Below are 24,388 nucleotides of genomic sequence, written 5' to 3' on the forward strand. Positions count from 1 at the left end.
TCCAACCTTGTCATCCACCTCCTCCTTCCTTCTATGTCCCCATCAATGTGATGAAGATGCTTTTCTTTCAGTGAGCCATGCTCAACTAGAAGTGGTACAAATTTCAGAACTTGTGCATTAATGTCCAAGAACTCCCTTAGAAAGAAGTCCAGGCTGAAGGTACTTTCTGGATGGACCAGACAAATGCCCCGGCAGCCTGGGCCTGGCCCAGGAAGCCGTCCGTGTTGTCGCCCGGGCCACTTCTAGGCTCGGGCCCTCTTTTTCCTCTTGATCAAAGAACCACTGAACAGGGGAGGGGTGCCCGGTCTCCAGGAAGAGGGCCAAATGTCCTCGGAGTGAAAGGGGGTACGTCCTAGTCTGGGTGGACTAAAAAGCGATGCTAGGAGTGGCCAGGAGGGACACCAGGACGCTCACCCAGCTTCTCGGGCCCCCTCCCTGCTGACCTGATGACCTCGAGCTCTGTGCAGGTGTCCGGTAGGTCCGGGGTGTGGGACTCCCCCTTCTCCTGAGAGCTCGTGTGCACAGGGGTGGTGTCGGAGGAGGAGACAGTCTCGGCCTGGTCCTCATTGAAGGGGTTGTGGCGCTGGGTGGGACTCTTGGTGGAAGCCTTGCTGCTGGTTGGGTCTGAGGTGGTGGAGCGGGGGCCGCTGACAGTGTCTGTGAGGTCTCCGTCTGGGAGAACAGGAAACACGAGACAGCCGTTCAGACACCAGCTGGGGACCCCAGGCCCCCAAAGCATGCCTTATCTCAGGAGGGAGGCAGGCGAGTTCTTCCCAGAGCATTCTGACCGGGGTGGCCCCGTTTCAGGAGTGGAAGCCTCCCACTAGCGGGACATGGGATTTGTGCTTAAAGAGCAACTTGGAGGAATGCCATCACCACCCCTTCTGGGTCTCCCCACCCCGCCCAGAGCTCTCAACAATTTGGCCGAGTTTGAGTCAAGAGCCTCAAGGTTAAGCAGACTCCAGGTTTAAGCCCTGTGGGGGTGGTGACCTTGATGGCTCAGAAGATGGGCCGCACACCTCGCAGGCTAACGTGCACCTCCATTAGTGCAGCACGCCCTTGACAGGACTGAGACACCCAAAGTCTTCTGAAGGGACCCCCATGGTGGCAGATACAGAAGGACAAAGGAGGAGGGAAGAGAACCAGGATCAGAGAAAATGAGGGCTGCAAACACTGAGAGGCCAGGACAGGGAGTCTAAGGCTGAGGAGTGGGGGGAAGGGCAGGAAGAGGGACCCAGAGCACAGTGAAGAGGGCAGAGGGGAAGGAAGGTACGCAGAGTCGCTGCCCCTGCAGAGACGGATTCCTCGTGGGCCCTCCTCCCCTGAGAGGCAGGTGCCAAGAACTTCATTTCATTCAAACCTCAGCCTGCCTACTGGCCCTCCCTGGGCACTCTCCCCCAGGGAGACAGGCCCTCTGGAGAGGAGCTGGTTTAACAGCCCTCCCATCCCCAGCTGTCCATCCCAGGTCCCTGGAACGGGACACTGAGAGGAGGGAGTGTCAGCATGGAAGCATAAGGGGTGTTTATCCAGTGGCAGATGGAAGGCCGCCCAGGCTGGCAGGATAGCTCGGGTGACGGTGATGGTTGATGGCAAAGGACACAGGATGTTCATGCCCCATTTGCCAGCCTACGCACATCTTGCTGGTCCTTATCTGCCAGAGGAGACGTGGTGCACAGGCTTCCCACTCTCAGCCTCATCTGGAAGGGCCCAGCCTGCTTTGTGGATCTGGGAAGCCACGGGGTAGCTGTCTGCTGACACAGCATGGCATCAAAAGTACACTGTCTTTTAATATAAGGCCAAAGGAGGGGGCAAAGAGCAGCTGCCAGCTCTGCTAGAGAAACACGAGTGAAATAGGAGCCTTTCTTCAAATCTCCAGGGACCCCCAGAGCTTGTTTCTCAGATGCAGAAAAGCCTGCCCTTCAGTCTGAGAGGAGGCTCTTCTAAGTCCACGTGTTCCTGTTCGGCCCGAGAGGTGCAGCTGCCCAGGGAAGGGGTTCCAGGAGGGGAGCAAGCAGATCACTGGGTGTGGTGGGGTCTGGGCTGGGATACCCACCAGTTCTGTACATAAGTCAGGGCTCTTGGAGAGGCCTCCCCGTCCCCACCCCAGGGCCCAGAGCTGCCTTCAAATCCTGCTCTTCTCCAGGTGTGAGAAGACAGAGCCGCCTCACGGGAGCCGCCAAACTGGCTCAGGGCATTGTCAGCACTCCAGGAACCAGGAAAGTGGGTGGTCACTGCTGGGACAACCTTACCCCACCCCGGAGCCCAGCCCAGCCCAAGCAAGCAGTGCAACTGGGCTGTTAGTTCTCAGGCCACAGGGAGCTCTGGAGGGCTGCAGAGGAGGGTCAGGCCCTGCTTGTCAAGTGACTGCAATAGGAAAGTAGCTGGGTCAGGAGGGGGTTAGTTGTTAGACCTGGGGGGGGGCGGGTGGGGATCAATGCCCAGCATGTGAGCTGCAAGAAGAGAGGCAGAAAGGGTAAATGATGTTATGATGGAATTCTGGATTTCAAGCTCATCTCAGCTTAAAATGGGGGCTCCTCAATACTATTCTCTTGGCCAGATGACATAAATTTATTTTTCTCAAAGTCATATCTCATTCCCCTCAAACCAAAGCTACTGCACACTCACATTACTTGGGAAAAGAGCCTCCATCATCCGTGACTCAGATGACGGCTGGAACAACACAGGGGCCAGCTCTGAGCAGAATCACCGTCTCTCGGCTCAGGGTGACCAGCCGGCACCACCTCCTCCAGAGGCCGACCCTGCACCCACCCTGGGCAGAAGTGGCCCTCAGGGCAGGGCTGTTTATTAACAGGGGGTCTGGTTTTGGCCTCAGCTTTAAGGAGGAAGGATTAACCTTCTCAGAAATCTGTCCTCTGCTTGGAATAGTCATGGGAATCCCAAGAATAGCTTCAGGGCTGTTCTCAAGCCCAGAAGTGGCGTCACCAGTAGAAAAAGGCCCAAGCATTGCTGCCACCTAGTGGACAGGGTGAACAATTTTTTTTTTTTTTTTTTTTTTTTAATCTTAAAGACCATGCTGCGTGAAATTTGGGATCTTAGTTCCCTGACCAGGGATCAAGCCCACACCCCCTGCATTGGCAGCTCAAAGCCTCAACCAGTGGGCCAACAGGGAGGTGCCTGACAAATTTCACTTTAGTTGACCTTAAAATTTCAAAGAGGATGTTTCAGCCGTGCTAGGGCAATTTCCCTCATTCAGACATCAATCTCCTCCAAAACACCCTCGAGAAAGCCGTTAAGAAATGGATCAAGCCGTCTGCACTGCCTCCTGATGTCTGTAACACAGAAGCGCATCTGACCTAAAGGAGCTCGCAACCCCCATGTTCAAAGGCAGAGTTTTCCTGAACAATCTCCCCACGAGGGCCCCACAGCTGGTAGTCCCCTGTACACGTTTGGTGCATGACTGGCACTGGAATCGGGACGGGTGATCCATGTGTCCCCAAAACGCACTCAGCGCCTCAAGGTCACGGCATAAAGGGAAGAATTTTGCACTGGGAGAAGGGGTTGGCTTAGGCCTCAAGGTCAAGTTCTACTGCAGAATTCCATCTGTCAGAACACCAGACTTGGCTTTATTACGATCATTGACATTATCATAAATAACAAGCTGATTCTGAATCATGCAGCAAGCTTGGTATGGAAAGGTTGCAAAACAGGAAAAGAGGGTAACAGCGGACTCTGTCCCACCTTCCCAGTCTGTGCTGGGTACAGACGGCACTGCTGGAAACACATCTCCAAAATCATAATCTATAAAAACGAGGGACAAAACTGAAGATTAGAAACACAGGTAGTTTGGCAGGACAGGGAGGGTGGGGGGCAACAGGGTGGGAGGCATGGGAAGAACACAAGAGAGGAAAAATTCAACTTTCCATATTTTCTCTGACCACCTCAGGGGAATTTACAAGGAGCCCACCTGCTTCTCAGCTCGGGCACTGGCCCAGTGACCTCTGACCCCTAGGATGACCTGCGGGCGATCCGTTCCACGCCCGGAAGAACACGGCTCCCCTGCACCTAACCTCCTTTCCTACCCCTTGCTCTCCTTCCTGCCAAACCCAGCAGCTAAGAAGAGGTGGGCTCAAGGGACACCTCTGTCGCTGGGCAGTCTGGCCCTTGAGGCCTGTCCCGCCAACTTCCCTGAGCCCAATCCAAGGAGACTGAGCTGCTATCTCCTGCTCCTATGAGAGCAATACAAATCTAGCTAACACCAGACTGAAAGTAACTGCCCTCCCTGGGAGAGAGGACCACACCACAGGCAGAAACAAAGAAGGTCAAGGTCTCAATGCTGATGCAATTCTGGGTGCCCCTGGGGCTCAATTGGTGCTTGGAGCCCCTTCGCTGGAGATGGGGTGGGGTGCAGTACATAAACGGCTCTGGTTTCCCACGCGGGGAAACAGCCAGTTTTACAAATCAACACCGAGGCCAAAGGTTTGGAAGAAACCAGGCTGTTCCAACCTAAGACAACAAATGACTACAGACGTGAGGATGTTCTTTTTTTGGTCTTTGCTGCCATGTGTGTGATTGCCTCTGACACACTGTCAAGGACAGGAGGGACTCAGAAATCGATGGACCAGGGGAAATGGCGGCGAGTCTGCCTCTAAACTTTGAGACCCACTGGGTTCTCCTTCCTCCTTCCAGGGGTTGCTTAGCCTTTTCTACCTAGAATCGAGGGTAGGACCACCGCCCAAAGTGGGCGGTGCTCACCCCTGCAATGTCAGAAGTTTCCAGGTTGCCTTCCTGATCCTCCTGACCGCAGAGAACTGCCCTGGTGCATGTCTGCAGCCTTCTGAAAAGGGGTCTAACATTCATAAGATCTCATCGTGGCTTTTGATCCCCAGAATCAGTTTCTGAGCCACCACTGGGACTTTGAGAAAGAGAAGAGCCAGGAAGTGACTGGCCTGGTTTAACGCTGAATTTCCACCACTGGACCAGCCGAGAAAGATGTCCCCTGGTCAGGCTTACGCAGCTTAGAATCCATTCACAACAGAGGCTGGCCCCTTCCCACCCTGGCACTCACCCTCACTAGATGGGGCGATGGCGCTGTCATCCCACTCCAGGGTGGTGGAGGTGACGGAGTTGAAGGAGTTGAGGGAGAGGCTGTCTGAGCCGTGGACCGAGCTGGGGAGGCGGTCTTCAAAGTCCAGCAGGTACTGGGGCTTGTAGTAGTCGGGCATGTAGGGTGCCAGGTCTAAATAGGGTGCATCCTGGGGAAAGAGGGGAAGAGGCAGGTTGGGGTGCCAGCAGGCCACGGTGGGCCTGAATACACGGCCTTCCTCGGACCTGTCTTCATACTCTCCCAGGCTGGTTTTTCTTTGGAAATCAACGTGCTTAAGGTACTAAGTCCAGAAATAAACTGCTGAGAGGAGGATTGTGAATGGTTGTGGCCCATAAGGCTGTGGGCCCGGGGCCCGGGGACGACAGTGCCTGCTGGGCCTCCTGACCCTCCGTAGCTTCTTGTACTCATTTTCCCCAGTGTCTACTACTTTCTAGGTCTGTGCTATCGGAGTCTGGATCTAGGCTGGTGACCCAAATAGCAGGGGGCAGTTTCTTGCATCTTGACGAGGCTGCAGAGGTGCCTCTGAAGCTCCTGGGCTGCATTGCGATGGCTCTAGCGCGTGACCGTGACCGCGACTGACCATGACCAGGAGGGAGGCTGGGAAGCAGGAAGCTGAGACGCTTCCAGGATCCCAGGAGGCCCAAGGATGAATCTGCCTCGACTCTCAAAAGATTCATGTTCTGAACATGGAGTATTAAGTGCTGACATACTCTAGGTGATGTGGTTTTTCTCCAAGTTGGGGCAGAGACAGGAAGGAGCCACCCAAACCAGGGATTCTGGCCAAGAGTCACCTTAGTCCCCCTGGGCAGCCCCTGAACCGTTCCCTCACTTGAAAAAACAGCACGATGCTCAGACTCAGCCTCGCCCATCAGGCTCCCTGGGCGGGACCTCGCCCACCCTGCCCACCCCTCTGCCCCTATGAGCAGTGAGAGCTGGGATGTCTCACCAGGTCCAGGTCAAATCGAATGAACTCCAGCCCGGATACCAAGGTCAGGAAGAGGGTCAGGTGGTCATGGCTACAGACCAGGGCATTCCTGTGGGGCATGAGACAGGGTCATTCATGGTGGCTCTGGGCCTGGTTTCCAGCATAGCCCTGCCTCCCCAACAAGCCAGTTGCGTTGAAGTTTGATGTGTGACCTCCTCCCTCCATCCCCAAGCTTGATGCGGCCTTTGCCCACCCTCTTCCAGAACTCTTGCCTGGCTCTGGAGCCACAGGCACTTCACTGCCCATGTCTTCAGATATGGGGCCTGTGGCAGCTCTCGGCAGCTGCTCTGAACACTTCCTGCAGCAACGCCAGCAAAGGCTGAGTGTTCTGGTCAGGTCTGAGGCCTGGCTAGAGGGTCAGGCAAAGGCTGATCAGGCACCAAACGACTCGTGGAGCCCAGCTGGAATCTGGTCTCCTGGCCAGAGCCATCATAGGCAAGCTCCACTGGCTTTCAGGCCATCACTGGTGTGTCTTCAGGCTGCCCAGCCAGGCTAGGCCCCTGAGGGGCGGGCAGAGTGTGGTATGTGCATGGGTACGATGTTGGGACGAGGCTCAGGGGCACGCAGGAGCTCCGTGCATGAGACCCCGCGTCCGGACACTCACTTGACATAGTACTTGTGCAGGAGACCCAGGTTCTCCTGGAACAGCCGCAGGTAGCTCTCCAGGGAGTTTTCGTTGAGGGCCAGGTACAGCCAGGCCCGGCCTGCAAATGAAGGGCAGGAGTAAGTGGGAGGAAGGCCCAGCAGGTGGCAGCTTTCCTTGGCCTGGCAAGGAGCAAAGGGAGGAGGAGTGGCCGGGGAGAGCAAGCACCCCAACAGCCTTCTCACTTGCAGAAGTGCCACGCCCTGAAATCTTGACCTTCCTCATCAGACTCGAGCCTGTAACTGGCCAGGAAACTTGGATTGACAGGGCAGACTGCAAATCCCAGGGCAGACTGCAAACCCGAGCTGAGTTGAGAAATGTAACGATGCTGCGCTGACCCTGTAGCTGACACTGATCATAGCTCAGGGAGAGAGGCGAGACCCCTCACTCATGCTTGGGCTGGGATTCAGGAGGAGCCCAGCCCTTTAGCATCTTACTCTCCTTCCCCACAGCCATGAGGCTGCAGCCAGATGTCATGTGCTGGGGAGAAGTGAGGCCTTGTGGAGAGCGCTGGCATCTCAACAGCCCTCCACCACTGGACACCATGAAGCACTTGGCCTCCCAGGTTGACCTGAGTCCCAAGCTACCTGCAGGGAGGGCAAAGCTTCCTCGAGTCAGCCTGGCTCTACTCACTGCGCCCCAGGTTGGTGGCCACGTGCTGTAGCACCTCGATGTGCTTGACGGCCTCTCTCCTGGTGAAATGAACCACGAGCACCCAGTAGCCAGATGAGAGGTCCTGCAGCCTGAGAAAGTAGGACAGGAGCTGCTGTGACCTGGATGGGGCCACCCTGTGGTCAGCGGGCCCACCAGCCTCTGAGTCAGCAGGAAGTCCACGGCTGAAAGCTGAGATTCCCAGGGCACCCACAGGTCTCCTCCTCCTCCTCCACCACCAGGCCTTCACGCCATCATTTCATCTGTGGCTAATCCCTTCCCCCATCATTCATGCCTGCTCAGAGACGGACTACTGGGACAAGCTCAGACAGTCTGCAGCCCCCTTGAGTGAGACCAATGTCTTTCTGCCAGGAAAGAAGAAATAAAGGGCAGTCAAGGCTAGGGACTTTCCTCTGGGGGCTACCATGGCCTTGGTTCTGCCCTGTCCAGCCGCATGGTCCTCTCCAGAAACTGCTGTCCCCTTACCCGTAGAGCAGAGCGTGGTCCAAGTGCTCACACAGACGCTGCAGGACTTTGTCGTGGTTGCGGATGGCAGGGGTCTCATCTTCACAGGCGGCAAAGTAGCTCTGCAACTGAAAGGAAAAACAAAATCCCCCCAGATTAGAAATGGACGAAGAGGAGGGCCACAGAAGGTCTGTAATCAAGAAGGTAACTAAAGGGACTTCCCTGGTGGTTCAGTGGTTAAGAATCCCCTGCCTTCCAATGCAGGGGATGTGGGTTCAATCCCCAGCTGGGAAACTAAGATCCCATGTACCCATTCACCACAGAGAAGATCCCACATGCCACAACGAAGACCCAACGCAGGCAAATAAGAAAGAAATGAAATGAAAAAGAAAAAAGAAAGTAGCTAAGAACATCAGTCAAAGGATGTATCCACGGTGACCAACAGAATCAACCTCGAACTGCCTGCACCAGCTGCTTTTCCTGTACCACAGGTGTCAGTGGGCATAGGAGGGGTGCTAACTTAGAGCCCGGTCCCCAAGAGGCACTCCTGTGTGCTTGTCACAATGACAGCTTGATGCTGGTGAGGAAGTCACGGTCTACATGTGGGTCTCAGGTGGTACCACGCTTCCAGCCTGCGCCACCAAGCTGTATAACTCTAGGAGCTCTGAAGTGAAGTGAAGTCGCTCTGTCGTGTCTGACTCTTTGTGAGCCCATGGACTGTAGCCCACCAGGCTCCTCCATCCGTAGAATTTTCCAGGCAAGAGTACTGGAGTGGGTTGCCATTTCCTTCTCCAGGGGATCTTCCTGACCCAGGGATTGAACCCAGGTCTCCCGCACTGCAGGCAGACACTTTATCATCTGAGCCACCAGGGTACCTACAATATTATGTATACAAATGAACACACAGTGCCCAGTAAATCCCCTTGCTCTGCCCTGGAGCTGGCCACATGGTGGCCTGCCTGAAGCTGCCCCTCTGCACAAACCAAGGGCTGAGGGATGTGGGCACCTGCTCCAATGGCCTTCTTGTCAGAGGCTGACATGGGACACTGGGTTTACCTGAGGAAGCTGGCTGGATATGGATCCAGGTACCCGCCAGGCTCAGATTGAGCCCTACACCAAGAATTACACCATTCCCAGGCTGGACTGAAAAAAGATTAGGGGGCTTTCCTCGTCTAGTGGTTAAGAATTCACCTGCCAGTGCAGGGGATGTGGGTTCAATTCTTCATCCGGGAAGATCCCACATGCCACGGGCAACTAAAGCCCATGCTCCACAATAAGAGAAGCCACCTCAGTGAGAAGCTCACATACCACAATGAAGAGTAGCCCCTGCTTACAGCAACTAGAGGAAGTCTGCGCACAGCAACAAAGACCCAGTGCAACCAAAGCTAAATAAATAAATCTAAAAAAAAAGAAATAACCTAATATTATACATGCAGAGTACATCATGTGAAATGCCAGGCTGGACGAATCATAAGCTAGAAACAATACTGCTGGGAGAAATATCAATAACCTCAGATATGCAGATGATACCACCCCAATGGCAGAAACTGAAGAGGAACTAAAGAGCCTCTTGATGAAGGTGAAAGAGGAGATTGAAAACGTTGGCTTAAGACAACATTCAGAAAACTAAGATCTTGGCATCTGGTCCCATCACTTCATGGCAAATAGATGGGGGAAAAAATGGAAACAGTGACAGACTTTATTTTCTTGGGCTCCAAAACTGCAGATGGTGATGCAGCCATGACATTAAAAGATGCTTGCTTGTTGGAAGAAAAGCTATGACAAACCTAAACAGAGTATTAAAAAGCAGAGACATCACTTTGTCATGAAAGGTCTGTATAATCAAAGCTATGGTTTTTCTAGCAGTCATGTACGGATGTGAGAGTTGGACCATAAAGGAGGCTGAGTGTCAAAGAATTGATGCTTTAGAACTGTGGTGCTGGAAAAGACTCTTGAGAGTCCCTTGGACAGCAAGGAGATCAAACTAGTCAGTCTTAAAGGAAATCAGCCCTGAATATTCATTGGAAGGACTGATGCTGAAGCTGAAGCTCCAACCCTTTGGCCACCTGATGCAAAGAGCTGGCTCATTGGAAAAGACCCTGATGCTGGGAAAGATTGAAGGGAGGAGGAGAAGGGGATGACAGAGGAGGAGATGGCTGGATGGCATCACTGACTCAGTGGATGTGAGTTTGAGCAAACTTGGGGAGATAGTGATTACACAGCCTGGCTTGCTGCTGACCATGGAGTTGGACATGACTTAGTGACTGAACAACAACAAACCTCATATTAAAAATAGATTTGGCCAGTAGGTGAGATGAGCTGCACCACAGAGTAACCTCAGCAGACTGATGGAGGCAAGGGCCGCTTGCTCAGCTCCAGTAAGGACAAGAAAGCCCAGATCAGAACTGAGATCTCTACAGCCGCTAAGAGGAGGGGGGCCTCTGTCAAGGAGCAAAGATCTGGGAGGAAAGTCTTTCCCACTTACCTCTGGTCTACTGCTGCCCTTCTAAAGGCCAGAGTGGGGAAGGACACACAAAAAAGAACACTCATCTCTGTACACTCATCTCAGGTTTAAGCTCCTGGCATTGGACGAACGTGCTCTCAAGTGCTTCCTGGAAGCAGTGGCAGAAACGGCCTCAGTAGGCAAGGCGCATCGACCACACCAGCAAGCACGCGCTCCTGGCCAGAGGCCAACCATTCAGCCCCCACAACAAAAATAGCTTCTCTTCTCCGTGGCCCAGAGTAAACCCAGCGGCCCTGCTGGCCCCGGACAGGCCTCCATCCTGCAGGGTCTGCCTCTCCTCCCAAGAGGCAAGCCCCAGGAGCAGAGGTTCCTAGAACTAAAAGAAACAGCGGAGCCTCCAGAAACTGCAGTGGCTGAAGGTACGCTTGCATGGGTTCCCACCGAGAACCATGACACCAGGTCCAGTTGTTTTTTTTTTTAAATTTTTTGGCCATGCCACATGGCATGTGGGAACTTAGTGCCCTGACCAGGGATCAAACCTCGGGGTCCCTGCATTGGAAGTGTGGAGTCCTAACCACTGGACCACCAGGGAAGTCCCCCACCTCCCTTTTTTTTTAAAATTTCAAAATCCAAGAAAATCTGAGACCAGAGATTCTTAGATGTAGGAACTGGAAGGATCTTTAGAGATCTAGTGCAACTCCTGTATTAAGGAAGGAAAACACAGGCTTATTCATTTGTTTGATGGGAGCCACACCCATCGTAACACTTGAAAAATATGGAAAAGTTTAAAATTTTACTCACTTATCTTTAAACAGAGAAAGTGACTAAAGTCAAAGAAGGGTAAGTCCTTCACTTTGATTTTCAGCTAAGTGAGGGAGCCATGGCTGGAACTCAGACTCCTTTTTCAGGTCAAGACACCTTAAAACAAGATATATTCTAAAAGCATTATTTGCTCATTGTAAAAGTATAAGCCACATGGATGTGTGTGTGTGTGTGTGTGTGTGTGTGTGTGTGTGTGTGTGTGTGTGTGTGTGTGTGTATGCATTATTGTTGTGAAAATCGCTCAGTTGTGTCCCACTCTTTGCAACCCCATGGACTAGATATATTCTAAAAGCATTATTTGCTCATTGTAAAAGTATAAGCCACATGGATGTGTGTGTGTGTGTGTGTGTGTGTGTGTGTGTGTGTGTGTGTGTGTGTGTGTGTGTGTATGCATTATTGTTGTGAAAATCGCTCAGTTGTGTCCCACTCTTTGCAACCCCATGGACTGTATAGTCCATGGAATTCCCCAGGCCAGAATACTGGAGTGGGTAGCCTTTCCCTTCTCCAGGGGATCTTCCCAATCCAGGAATCAAACCCAGGTCTCCCGCATTGCAGGCGGATTCTTTACCAGCTGAACCACAAGGAAAGCCCCGTATATACGCATATATATATATATATATATATATATATATATATACTCACACACACACACATATATGAAGATCTCCTTTCCCTGCCCCCACTGTCAACAGCCTGTATGCGTGCCCTTGCAACTCTCTTCCTGCATACAAAGACTTAAGAGTGAAATGGGATCATGCTGTACTCATTGCTCTGAAACTTGCTTTCTCTTAATATATCAAATGTATACTTCCATATCATCACAGAGAGATCCACTCCATCCTTTTTAACGGCCACAAGTGTATTCTAAAATATGCTGCACCATGCTTTAACCATTGTTAGATACAGCTATTGTCTTCACTTCTTTGGTATTACACAGAATACTGCAGTGCACATCTGGGGATGCCTGGGTGGCTATTTCCATATGGTAGAACAGAACAGTATACGGAGTGGAACCACAGAGCTGAAGAACATGCATAACTACAATTTGGCTGGATCTTGCTATGTGCTCTTTTAAAATGTTGGACTTATTTACATTCCCATCGTGCAGGCCCAAACTGGGGATAATTAGTAATTTCCGCTTGTCCAGTGGGTGAAAAACAGCATCTAATTGTTTTAAATTGTATTTCTCTGATCACCAATGCAGCGGAACATCCTTATTCGCTGTTTGTATTGCTTTTTCTGTGAATTGCCTGTTCACACTTCTGCCAAACCTTCTCCTGGCAGCTTTTTTCTCATTGCTCTGTTGATACTCTCTGCTAGTTAAGGTTTTAATCCTGTGTGTTGCTATGTGGGGTGTTTTTGTATTTGTTCATTTTTTGCCCAGTGTGAGTTGACCTTTCTTTTTTCCTTTATTTTTCAACTGACCTTTAAACCTTGCTTATGGTGCTTTTTTACCTATTCAGAAATTCTTATTTTTTGTATAGTAAAATCTGTCCATTTTCTCCTTTATAATTTCCCATTTTCCCCAGTCTAATATTATAAAAAGTACCTTTATTCTTCTATAGTTTTAGTAGTTTCTTTTTTAATGTTTAGATTTTTATGTATGGCATGAGGTAAGGATTCAGCTTTATTAATTGGATGGATAACCCATTTTCCACATTTATTGGTAGTCCCTTACCGATTTATGATTTAATAAAACATTTTTCTAGACATCTTGCTATGGACAGAATGAGGCCACTCCATCCGCAACCATCCTTTTTCAAAAGTGTTTTGACTCTACTGGCATATTTTTTTAGAATAACATTTCCCTATAATTACTTTCTGGATTTGGAAGCAAATTATACTCAGTCCAGAGATTATCTGGGGAAAAAATGGTATTTTTGCAATACCAAGTCTTCCCACCAGGAACATGAGATTTTAAAAAAAATTTTACTTTGATTAAAAGAAATTATTTTAATGAATTGATTTGGCTGTGCCAGGTCTTAGTTGTGGCACACAGGATCTTTAGTTGTATCATAGGAACTCTTTTGGTTATGACATGGGAGGTCTAGTTCCCTGACCAGGGATCAAACCAGATCCCCTGCACTGGAAGTGTGGGGTCTTAGCCACTGGACCACCAGGGAAGTCCTTGGAATTTTTTTTTTTTTTTCCCATTTACACAGGTCTTTTTTTATATCCTTTGGTAAGTTTTCCAACTTTCTTTGGATAGGTCTTGTACATTTCAAGGGGGTGTTGCATACATATACATGGTAGGAAGAGTTAGGGGAAAGTCTGCAACCAGGAAACAACTTTTGCAAAAGGTATAATAGAAAGAGTGTACAGCATGGTGGTGATGAGCCAGGGCTCTGGAGAGGAAACACTGGTCCAAAGACTGGCTCTGCTACTATAAAGTTAAGTATCTTTGGCAAATTACTTAACCCTCTAACCCTCACTTTTTCTCATCTGTAAAAGAGGTTAAAAACATTGTTTAGAGCTAAGCTGTCCAATACAGTAGCTGCTAACTACCTGCGACTACTTGAGTTTAAAATCAAACAAAAGTAAAAATGCAGTTCTTTAGTTGCACTAGTCCCATTTCAAATGCTCAGTAACCACACATGGCTAGTGAGCACTGTATTGGACAGTGCAGATGTGGAACCCTCCTTTATTGCAGAAAGGTCTATTGGTTTAGGGGATCAAATCATATAAAGAATGAAAAGGCTTAGCATGGACCTTGGTAAGCAAAAAATGCTCAGTAAGCATTAGCCAAGATTATTAAGAATAATGAAACCACGGTGATAGTTCATGCAGAATTACTTACAGTGGCCAAGTTACAGAAGCAACCTCAGTGTCCATCGACAGATGAATGGATAAAGAAGTGGTATATATGCAATGGAATGTTACTCAGCCACAGAACAAAACAAACAAACATAAGGAAACAGAGACTCATGGCTGCAGAGAACAAACTGGTGATTCCTGGGGTGGGGGTGGGGGCAATGGATGGGCAAAATAGGTGACAGGGATCAAGAGTTACAAACTTTCAGTTATAAAATAACTCATGGGCAGGGGATAGAGTCCATATGATAGTAGCTTTGTATGGTGACAATGTGGTGATCATTTTATAGCGAATAAAAATACTGAATCACTATGTTGCACACCTGAAACAAATATAGTAAGTTAATTATACTCCAAATAAATAAAGGGAAGGAATATTCCATATTCTTAGTTACACCAATGACACAGCACTTAGCCAAACATAAGTTCAGGGTCAAAGAAGACTCAGTAATGCTCTCTCTGCTCTCAAGAACTAGTATTCCTAGCTCACTAGCAGGTGGTTCCAAAGCCTATCCTTTAACCACTCTTTCATAGCAGGCTGACAAAACATTTCCATCATCTCAGGGGGCAAGGAGATCTACAATCAATGTGACAACCCAGTACAGTTCTTGAGAGGGAACAGGAAGGAGGATGGGGATGTCTCTGAGTCAGTGACGAAAGAATTTCAGGAACTCGCTAACAGCTTGAGCTCATCCCTTGGAAGCTGTTCAGAAAGTGCCACATCAAGGTGAACAACCAAGGTCTCCTCCCCCATGACCCCTGCCCTGGCCACAGAGCGGCAGCTGCCAGGAGCTACTCATGGCACCAGGAAGGTCACAGGCTCTGAAAGTGGGAGGAGAGCAAATATCGAAGCCTCATTTGAGGGCCCCTGAGCAAGAGAATCAGTGAAATGGGGCTAATGAACACAACGCTGCCTAGATGCACGACTGCCGAATCGTATTCAAAATTACTCCTTAGTTAGACACAAAACCTGCTGGAGCAGCTACCACTGGCTGTAACTAGCGCCATCATTTAAGAAAAAAAAATTATGTATTTGCTGCCTCGGGTCTCAGTCGTGGCACATGGGCTCTTCCTTGCATCTCTGTGGAACCTTCTGTTGTGGCACACAGATTCTCTAGCTGTGGCATGTGGGATCAATAGTTGCAGTGCACGGGCTTAGCTGCTCTGTGGCATGTGGGATCTTAGTTTCCCAAACAGGGATCAAACCCACGTCCCCCACGTAGCAAGGTGGATTCTCAACCATCGGACCACCAGGAAGTCCCTAGAGCCATCATTTATGGAAGGCTTGTTATGTGCACTATGAAGGTGGCGGACAACCTGGATTTAAATGTAGGCTCTGCTGCACATTCATTGTGTGACCTTGGGCAAGGGACTTAACCTCTCTAAACTGTTTCCTTTTCTCTCAGCTATGTCGTGTGGCATATGGGATCTTAATTTCCTGACCAGGGATGGAACCCATGCCCCCTGCATTGGGAGCAAAGGGTCTTAACCACTGGATTACCAGGGAAGTCCCTAAACTCAGTTTCCTGATCTACAAAAACATAGGTTGTGTGAGCGTTCAGATAATACCTTAATTGTATTTATCAAAGTGCACAATGCCTTAAAAGCAATTAATAAATGTTAGCAGCTATGATGACATATTCTACAAACACTACTTAACTTTACCATCACAGCAACCCAAAAAGTAGGTCACAGAGCTAGTCAGTGGCAGAGGCAGATTTTAAATCCAAGTCTTTTCATCCAGCCTAGCTTCAAGATCCCCAAGTGAATGGTGCGTATAAAACATTATATGCTGTTCTAGTATGTTGTAGGAGAACCCAAGAAAGTGAAATGCAGTCCCCTCCTTTCTTTAAGTCAAACAGCAAAAAGCCCATGGTGCACATGAGTGCCGTATCTTCTGCAGCTCTGTTTTTTGAAAGATGGATGGAGGAGGAAAAGGCTGCTGTGGCTCCTTTAAGAAGAAAGCCCACATACTCTCACCATCCTTTTGCTCCACATGGGCATCTTCCCAGTAGTGAGGAAGTGGATGGTCTGGTTAAACAAGCCAGAGCTTCTCCAGGAGGAGTCTTCCCCACTTCTGGGAAAAAATTCCTCCCGCCCATCAGATTGTCGAGTACTTCTTTCATGCCCATGAAAATTTGGGGAAAAGGCCAAAAATTTCACAATCAGTAGGAGTCTAGAGCAGGGGTCAACAAACTATGGCCAGTGGGTGTGCCTATTTTTGCAAATAAAGTTTTATTAAAATGGCCACACCCATGTGTTTTGCATTATCTATAGCTGCTTTGGTGCTATGAGGGCCCAACTAAGTGGATGCGACAGAGGCTGTGTGGCCCACAGAGCCTGAAACATTTACTGCTTGGCCCTTTACAGAAAAAGTCTCCTGACCTCTGGTCTAGAGCCTCAAGCAGAGGTGACCAGGAATGCACATCTGTCACAGTCTGGCTCAGGAGGTGTCTCTTGCCCAATGCTCAGTTTAGCAGTGGCTAGAAGGGGAGGCTTGAGCCTTGAAGATTCAAATGTTTCAACAAAGACTTATTGAGCACCCATCATGTATACACCAGATGCTGTTCTTTTTTTGGCTGTGTCATGTGGCTTGTGGGATCTTAGTTCCCCGACCAGGGGTTGAACCTGGGCCCTCAGTGGTGAGAGTTTGGAGTCTTAACCACTGGACCTCTGGGTAATTCCCATCAAATGCTATTCTTATACAGAAGTCCTTGCCGTTGTATAATGTAAATCATAGGCAAATATATAATATAGTGCCAAGGATTAATAATGCCATAAGAAACAAAGCAGGGATTAGGACTCTGCTGTAAATATGGGGTCTCACTGAGGAAATGACAACAGAGGTAGCTAGGGGAAGAGTACTCTCGTTAGAAAAACAGCAGGTGCAAAGGTCCTGAGACAGGGGCAACAGTAAAGAAACTGGTATGGCAACGATGTGAGTGATAATGAGATTAGAGAACAGCCAAGGGCCACAGCACGTGCAGCCATATAGGCGGTTGTAAAAGAACTTGCATTTCATTCCTAGTTTTATGGGAAATTATTGAAAACAGGGAAATGTTAACAATATAATTCAATATACAAAGCTGCTCTAGCATCTATATGGTGTCTATATAAACTGTGGAAGGCCACGGTGGAGGCAGACAGACTGGCTGAGAGGCTATCCCAGTGTAGATGGATAAGCTGGGAGCTGGCTATAGTGGTGGATGTGATAAAGGGTTGGATCTAACATCTGTTCTGCAGGTGGTGCCCTGGGGACTTACTGATTGATTAGATGTAGGGTAGGGGAGAAAAAAAGATGCCAAGGATGATTCTAAGGTTTTTGGTCTGAGTAACTCAATGGCAGTGCTGTTTCCAGATGGGTAGAGCTCTACATTGGCCACAGTAAGTTCCAAATACCCATGTGTTGGCCGGGGTGGGGGCGGTATTCTCTGGTGGTGCAGTATTAAGAATCTGCCTTGCAATGCAGGGAGCACAGGTTTGAACCCTGCTCCAGCAAGATCCCACATGCTGAGGGGCAACTAAGTCTGTGCAACTACGCACAACTGCCGAGCCTGTATTCTAGAGAACGGCGAGCTGCAGCTGCTGAAGCTTGCACTCCCCAGAGCCTGTGCTCTGAGATAGCAGAAGCCACCACGACAGGAAGCCTGCACATTGCAACTAGAGAGTAGTCCTTGCTCGCCCCAACTGGAGAAACCTCACATGCAGCAATGAAGACCCAGCACAACCAAAAGTGAAAATTAATTGATTAATTAATAAAACAAAAAGGTGCCTATCAGGTATCTAAGCGGAGACGTCAAGGAGACAGTTGTATAAGTGGGCCTGGAGTTCAGAAAGAGGTCATTGCTTGCCATCAGTCTTTGGATGGTATTTAAAGCTGTGGAATTGGATGAGATCATCTTGGGAATGAAGAAAGAGGAGCATCTGAGCATGGAGCCAGGGTGCTCCAACGTCGAACCAGGGGCCCTCCCCCAATCTGCACAACAGGCTCACGTGGGGAACTGGAGGAAAAGAACAAGGCAAAGGCGCCCCCCACCCAGATCAACCAGAGCAGAAACTCTGGGGGCGGGGCCCAGGAGCCAGCAATTCTTTTTAATACTCCCCAGACAATCCTAACGCCCAGCCAGGGAGGAGGATCACTGCTTTAGACTGCGAAGGCACAGCCAACAAGGCAGGTGGGAAGTCTGGACAGTGTGTACTCCAGAAGCCAAGTGAAGACAGTTTGCAAAGGGAGGGAGTGATCAGTCCATCAGGTCATGTTCCCACATAAATGGAGAGGCGCGAACCTTGAGGAAAAGCAACAGGGGTGAAGAGGCAGAGACAAAAGCCTGGGAGGGGTCCACCAGGGAGAGTTAGAGCTTTTTTGGATCCTGCTTCAAGCAAATGAGGTATTTGTAAATTGACATCGATGGGGCAATTGGACCTTGAAAACAGGACGTATGATGACACGGAGGAAAAACTGAAGAGAGAAGAGGAAGAAGAAGGAAGCAAATAGAGGAGACAGCAATACAGAAAACTCTGTTGACCAGCTTTGCCAACAGGATGGCCGGAAAACATGGGTGGAGTAAAGGGGCCAAGTCCTTGAACAGGAAAGACGGGGTGGGATCCACAGCCCAGGGCAGGGGTGGCCACAGATGGGACCCCAGGTGGGCTGGTGAGCTTGATGGTGGGAGGAGGAAAAAATTCTCATGAGAAGAAAATTTATAAAAATAAGCAAGGTCCCCTGAGAATGAAGAGAGAAACAGTAAGATTTAAAAGTAACTGCTTTGTTTCTAAACCCATGGTTTCCTGAGAGTCCTTGAACTTAGGCCTCATCTCCAACTCCTGCTCCCAGGCCACACCCATACTGGCTAGGCTGCTCTGGGTCCTCCTGGTGTGCTCAGGCACCCAGGCTTAGCCCACCCCAGACCCTCACAGCTGGGAGGCCGGCGCTCTCTGCGGAGCACTCTGGGACGACAGGCAATCACGAGAGGTAGCCAAGGGGACGTGGGGGTGGTGCACTCCTGCAAGCCAAGAAATGCCTGACTCAGAGCATTTTAATTAGCGTCAGTCCCACTCTCTGCTCCGAGCTGAAACAGCCTGGCCCTCTCGGCCTTGCCTCTCTCATAGATGCGTAGCCATGAAATGGTTTTTAGTTTTATGGTTGGTATCAAGAAATCCTTCCAGAATTGGTCCGATAGCTAACTTAAGGGCAGCTCTGACAGGTTAAAAACAGCCAGAAGAAAATGAGCCGGTTACAGTGGTCCTCCCATCTTTCTCCCTGGTCAGTCAAGACCAAAGAGGCTGTGATGCTGCCCAGCAAACAGACAGGGAATCTGGAATTTCGCTCGGCTGGCTATTCACAGGCTGTACAGGGTGGAGGGGGCAGAGGGGCATGGGGAAATCCCATTCCTATATTTCAGAGCAGGATAAAATCCCTGCCCCAATAAAGCCAGGAGAGTCCGCGAGGCTGGAGAGACCCAGGGCTGACGACACGCTCATGTGAACCGCCCAACCACTTCGGGGCTCTATCCTCGCTCAGCACACACAGACCTCGAATGCAGGAGTCCCTCCTGCTGCCCAGGGAGGAGGTCACCAGGTAACAGCAGCCACCCTAGTGGCTCCATGGAGACCAGATGTATTTAGACGACAGTGTTTAGAGCAGCCTCCTCAGTCCAGGTCTAGGAAGTAGAAATCCAAAAGGAGAAGAGAACCCAACTGAAGGGGGGGTGGGCAGCTACCTGACCTCAGAGCACCTTTTACCTATTAAGCCGATGGCAGCCCTGGCCACACGAGCTCAACCCAGACGCAGAGCCACCATGAGCTACAGGACCTCCTGGGACACCTCGTCTCCGGGGCTGCCTCTCTCGGGTTGCAGGTGCACTGAAGGTGATGGACGAGGCCTGCAGAGAGTGAGAGGCCTCTGCCTGCCTTGCCTTTGGGATTCTAGCCACTGAGGGTCTCCTGCTGGGTCAAACCATGCCTGTGGCCCTTGGGAACACTTGCTCTTCTTTCCGAGGCAGACACTTCGAGGACAGGCAGACATTAGGCTGTGTGATATCATCTATTACCTTTGGGGTCAGAATGGCCCCATATCTTGATGCCTGGACATGCCCAGGGAGAGGGACCCTAGGAGGGTTCATCCTTGGCAGAGATGGCAGGAGAAGTGTTGGTGTGGCCGCCCACCCTGACTCTGCACCAGTAGTTTGCACTGGCTTCAGATACTGCCTCTCATGGATCTAAGAGACGACCAGGGCTTATCACCCACCTTCTCAAAAATAAATAGAAATAAACAAATAAATAAAGCAGGCAGGCTAGAGTCTCCTAAATCTTAGCAAAGCTTCTTAAGAACAATAATGCCTGCTTTACATGATCCAAGGAATGAGAGGCTACTGCCAACAGCATTTCTGGAAAGGTGCTCCACTGGAATTGAAGGCAAGTCTGGGTGTGGGTCAGGAGGAAGAAGTTTGGAATCTAAGGGCGGAAGAGACCTAGAAACCATGTGGCTGCTGCCAGCTCCTGCTCCCATCGCAGCGGGATGCGGTGGCTCCACGGCAGCGGTACCAGGATGGAGAAGTGTGTGTGCTGTGTGTTCTTTCAGGCCGCTGGCTGACTTCCAGGTCTCTGGTGTTTGCCCAGGGATCTCTTGGGGGGAGGGGGGCCTCATGGCATCTTCCTCTCCTGGAGCCTCTCATCCAGGGGGGTGTCGGGGGAGCTACAGTGAGTGAGGAAGACGGTCTCAGTGATGGGACTTTACTGAATGAGCTGAAAGTCAGAGGAATAACCACCTAACCAGAACCCTCATCTCCTGGGCAGGAAGGCTGGGGTCCAGAGAGGTAAGGACAGGCTCTGACCTCTTGGCTTTGCTTAGCGGTCCTCCTGCTTCACTGCAGCGTTCTGGTTGGGTGTGCTCGTATACCACAGAACGAGCTATTACTGGAGCCCCTTCTGCTCCCATTCCCTCAGGGATAATGCAAAGGTCAGGGGCACCTGCTGCCACCATCTGGAAAGTGCTCATCCCAGTGTCTTACTGAGGAGGGCAGAGCAGGAGGCGCTGGGCCACTCCCAGGGCTCTGTGGAATGGGAGCTGGGGGGACAATGTCGGGAATGTCCCAGCTGCTTCCTTCCTAGACAACACGAGAATAATGTCAACAGAGGCCAAGGCCCACTGGTGTCCACCGCTCCACCAATCCTGGGCAACCACAGTGATTCTAACTCATTGTCCTCATTTAATCCCTCACCTGAGATCCTACCCTACCTTAGCCTGAAAATAGCTCATTTCCAAATGACAATCAATTATAGTAGACTGTCAACCCAGACATCATCCCCACACAAGAACCAATCAGAAAGCCTGTGATTCAGAGATGACCGGCCTGGTTTCTCAGTGGGCATGAAAAACCTGGTCCTGCAGCCAACAGCCCTTCCCGGGAACAGCTTGTGCCCAGGCTGGTGGCATCGTGGGAATGACTGGCGCCCCCCACTTGTAGGGCTACATAAAGGGTTTGCTGTTTGTTTACCACGGGCCTGCATTGTTCCTGAAGCAAGTTGGGTGAAATCAATGCTTCTTAACCATTCATTTACCACTAAATATACCTAATTATAAAACTTTCTTTCCCACCTCCCAAATCACTGCTTATTAGACCCTCTGCTGGAGTTGGCAGGCTCTCTGCTTTACTGGCAGCTCTGTTCAAAGACATGCAGGGAAAAAGCACAGGTAATTGGGGAGCTTCCTTGGTGGTCCAGTGGTAAAGAATCTACCTGCCACACAGGTCTGACCCCTGATCTGGGGAGATCCCACATGCTGCAGAGCAACAAAGCCCGTGGGACACAGGAGAAGCCACCACAATGAGAAGCCCAAGCACTGCAACGAGGGAAACGCCTGTGCATCAGTGAAGACCCAGTACAGCCAAGAAGAAATAATGAACAAAATTATTAAAGAAAAAAAAAAGTCAGGTACTTGGGAATTCCCTGGTGGTCCAGTAGTTGTGACTCTGTGCCCCCACCGCAGGGGGCCTGCGTTTGATCTCTGGTTGGGGAACTAGGATCCCACAGGCCACACAGCATGGCCAAAAAAAACCCAAAAAAACCCAGGTATTTGAATTATCCATGGATTTCATTTTTTGTACTTTCTCTGGGGTGTTAAGGGCTTCCCTGGTAACTCAGATGGTAAAGAATCCACCTGCAATGTGGGAGACCTGGGTTCAATCCCTGGGTTGGGAAGATCCCCTGGAGAAGGGAATGGCTACCCATTCCAGTATTCTGGCCTGGAGAATTCCATGGACTGTATAGTCCATAAGGTGGCAAAGAGTCAGACTTGACTGAGCGACTTTCACTTTTGGGATGTTAAAGCTGAGCGCCAAAGAATTAATGCTTTTGAACTGTGGTGTTGGAGAAGACTCTTGAGAGTCCCTTGAACTGCAAGGAGATCAAACCAGTATATCCTAAAGGAAATCCATCCTAAATATGCATTGGAAAGACTGATGCTTAAGCTGAAGCTCCAATACTTTGGCCACCTGATGCGAAGAGCTGACTCACTGGAAAAGGCAGGAGGAGAAGGGAACGACAGCTGATGAGATGGTTGGATGGCATCTCCAACTCGATGGACAAGAGTTTGAGCAAGCTCCAGGACTCGGTGATGGACAGGGAAGCCTGGCATGCTGCAGTCCATGGGGTCACAAAGAGTCGGACACAACAGTGACTGAACTGAACTGGGGTGTTGGAACAATGACAGCAGTTGGGAACTGGCCTAGTTGGGCACAGATCTCTTGGATAATTTGACAGAATATGTTTCCAGAAGCAGTTAAATGCTCCTCTGTGCTGGCAAGGGAGTGTTCCAGTGTCCCTGGGTACCCTGTGTGTTCTGCCTCTAAACTCAGCACAGGGTTGACCCTGATGGAGGGCCCAAGGCCCCTCTTTAGAGTGGAGAGGAAGATGCAAGAGGTCCCTGGGCAAACACCAGAGACCTGGAAGCCAACCAGGGGCCTGAAAGGACACATGGCATGCAGGATTCTCCACCATCCATGTGCCACTGTGCTGGAGGCAGAAGCTAGTGGAGACCCTGCTGTTTTCTGAGCACTCACATTCAGGGTTGTGTGTGGCACTGGTGGGAGGAGGAAGGGAGTTTTTCAAAGCCTTGTTTTCAAAGCCTGGGAGACTTCGCTGGCTCTGGGTTCATCTTTCACTTCCCCTTTCCCCTGCTGTACCTGCAACATGGCCTCAGCCGTACTTCCCCCACCCAGACAGCCAGATTGCTGCTGAGGAAAATGGCCACCAAGTCACCATCTAAACCACGACTTAGGTTGGGAGGACACTCCTGCCTTCTCCTAAGGTCTGTGTGATACAGTCAGAGACTTTATTATCATAAAAAAAATAACTTTAGTGATTTATCTATGGCTGTGCTGGGTCTATACTGCTACGTGTAGGCTTTCTCTAGTTGTGTTCAGCAGGGGCTGTTCTGTACTTGTGGCACACAGGCTTCTCATCGTTGTGGCATCTCTTGCTCTAGGGCGCTGGGGCTTCAGCAGGTGCAGCACTCGGGCTCAGTAGTTGTGGCTCACGGGCTCAGTTGCCCTGCAGCATGTGGAATCTTCCCAGACCAGGGACCAAACTCATGTCCCCCACACTGGCAGGCAGGTAGATTTTTAACCACTGGACCACCAGGCAAGTCCAATAGTCAGAGACTTTAGAGGCTGAAAGTGTAACTGCAGGGTTAGGAAGTGTGTTGAGGACTCCATGGATTACAAACCCATAATGGTTATTAAAGGAGATCCAGGGGACTGAATGCATCAAGTGTAAGGATTCCTCTGCTCTGCTCACTCCCCTTCCGGCCAGCATGTCTAGACACTTCATACCTCAGCAGTCTGCAGCCCCCCCAAAACAAAGAACTTACAGTGATTTATTAGAGTATAAGCATAAACATACAATCAATCTGTCTATTAAAAGATAAACACACACACCCCAAAGGGTAGAAGTGTGAACAGAGGCTGACTACTTTCAAAAATTACCTGCAGATTTCAAGTCTACATTAGTTCTTCCCTTGTTCTTACATATTACTCGATTTTTCAGAATCTTCTTCCAGCTCTCAAGTACAGACACCCAAGGAAGAGGGTAGTCTTTAGGAAAGGAATATTTTCTTCCTTCTACATTTCTATAATGTTTGTGAATACTTAGAAGCAAAAGGAAAAGAAGATAAACTACAAATATTTAAGATGGGAGAATGTCTGTGGTGCAGGGCCAGCTACTTTGCTGAAAAGACAGAGAAGCTCTCGGGGCCCTGAGTGGTTGTAACAGTGACCTGTGGTATGACCTGTAACAATGACTTGCTGGTAACAATGACCCTGGGTGGTTGTAACAATGACCTGACCTCTCACCTCCAGCCAAATGGATGCTCCCAGAAACTGTCCTTATTCTCCTGCTTCAAACTGAAGTTCTAGGACATTCACACCACAAACAAACCACAATGAGGAGGAGGACAGGGCTGGAAAGGGATGGTCACCTTAGTTC

General features: G+C 50.0%; 1 protein-coding gene across 2 annotated transcripts in view; it reads right to left on the minus strand.

Moving 5' to 3' along the window:
* Nucleotides 1-24,388, minus strand: part of PLEKHM2 (pleckstrin homology and RUN domain containing M2) — a 39,659-nt gene that overhangs the window by 7,371 nt on the left and 7,900 nt on the right. The window contains exons 2-8 of one of the 2 annotated variants that reach the window (XM_018060588.1): nucleotides 7,831-7,937; nucleotides 7,327-7,436; nucleotides 6,655-6,754; nucleotides 6,012-6,099; nucleotides 5,027-5,213; nucleotides 3,700-3,759; nucleotides 444-672 (exon numbers count right to left, since the gene is read on the minus strand). In XM_018060588.1, coding sequence (XP_017916077.1) covers nucleotides 444-672; nucleotides 3,700-3,759; nucleotides 5,027-5,213; nucleotides 6,012-6,099; nucleotides 6,655-6,754; nucleotides 7,327-7,436; nucleotides 7,831-7,937 — 881 coding nt within the window. The remainder of the gene's footprint in view (nucleotides 1-443; nucleotides 673-3,699; nucleotides 3,760-5,026; nucleotides 5,214-6,011; nucleotides 6,100-6,654; nucleotides 6,755-7,326; nucleotides 7,437-7,830; nucleotides 7,938-24,388) is intronic. The other variant, XM_018060589.1, reaches the window with a different exon arrangement.

Source organism: Capra hircus, chromosome 16, assembly GCF_001704415.2.
Source record: "Capra hircus breed San Clemente chromosome 16, ASM170441v1, whole genome shotgun sequence".
NCBI lineage: Eukaryota > Metazoa > Chordata > Mammalia > Artiodactyla > Bovidae > Capra > Capra hircus.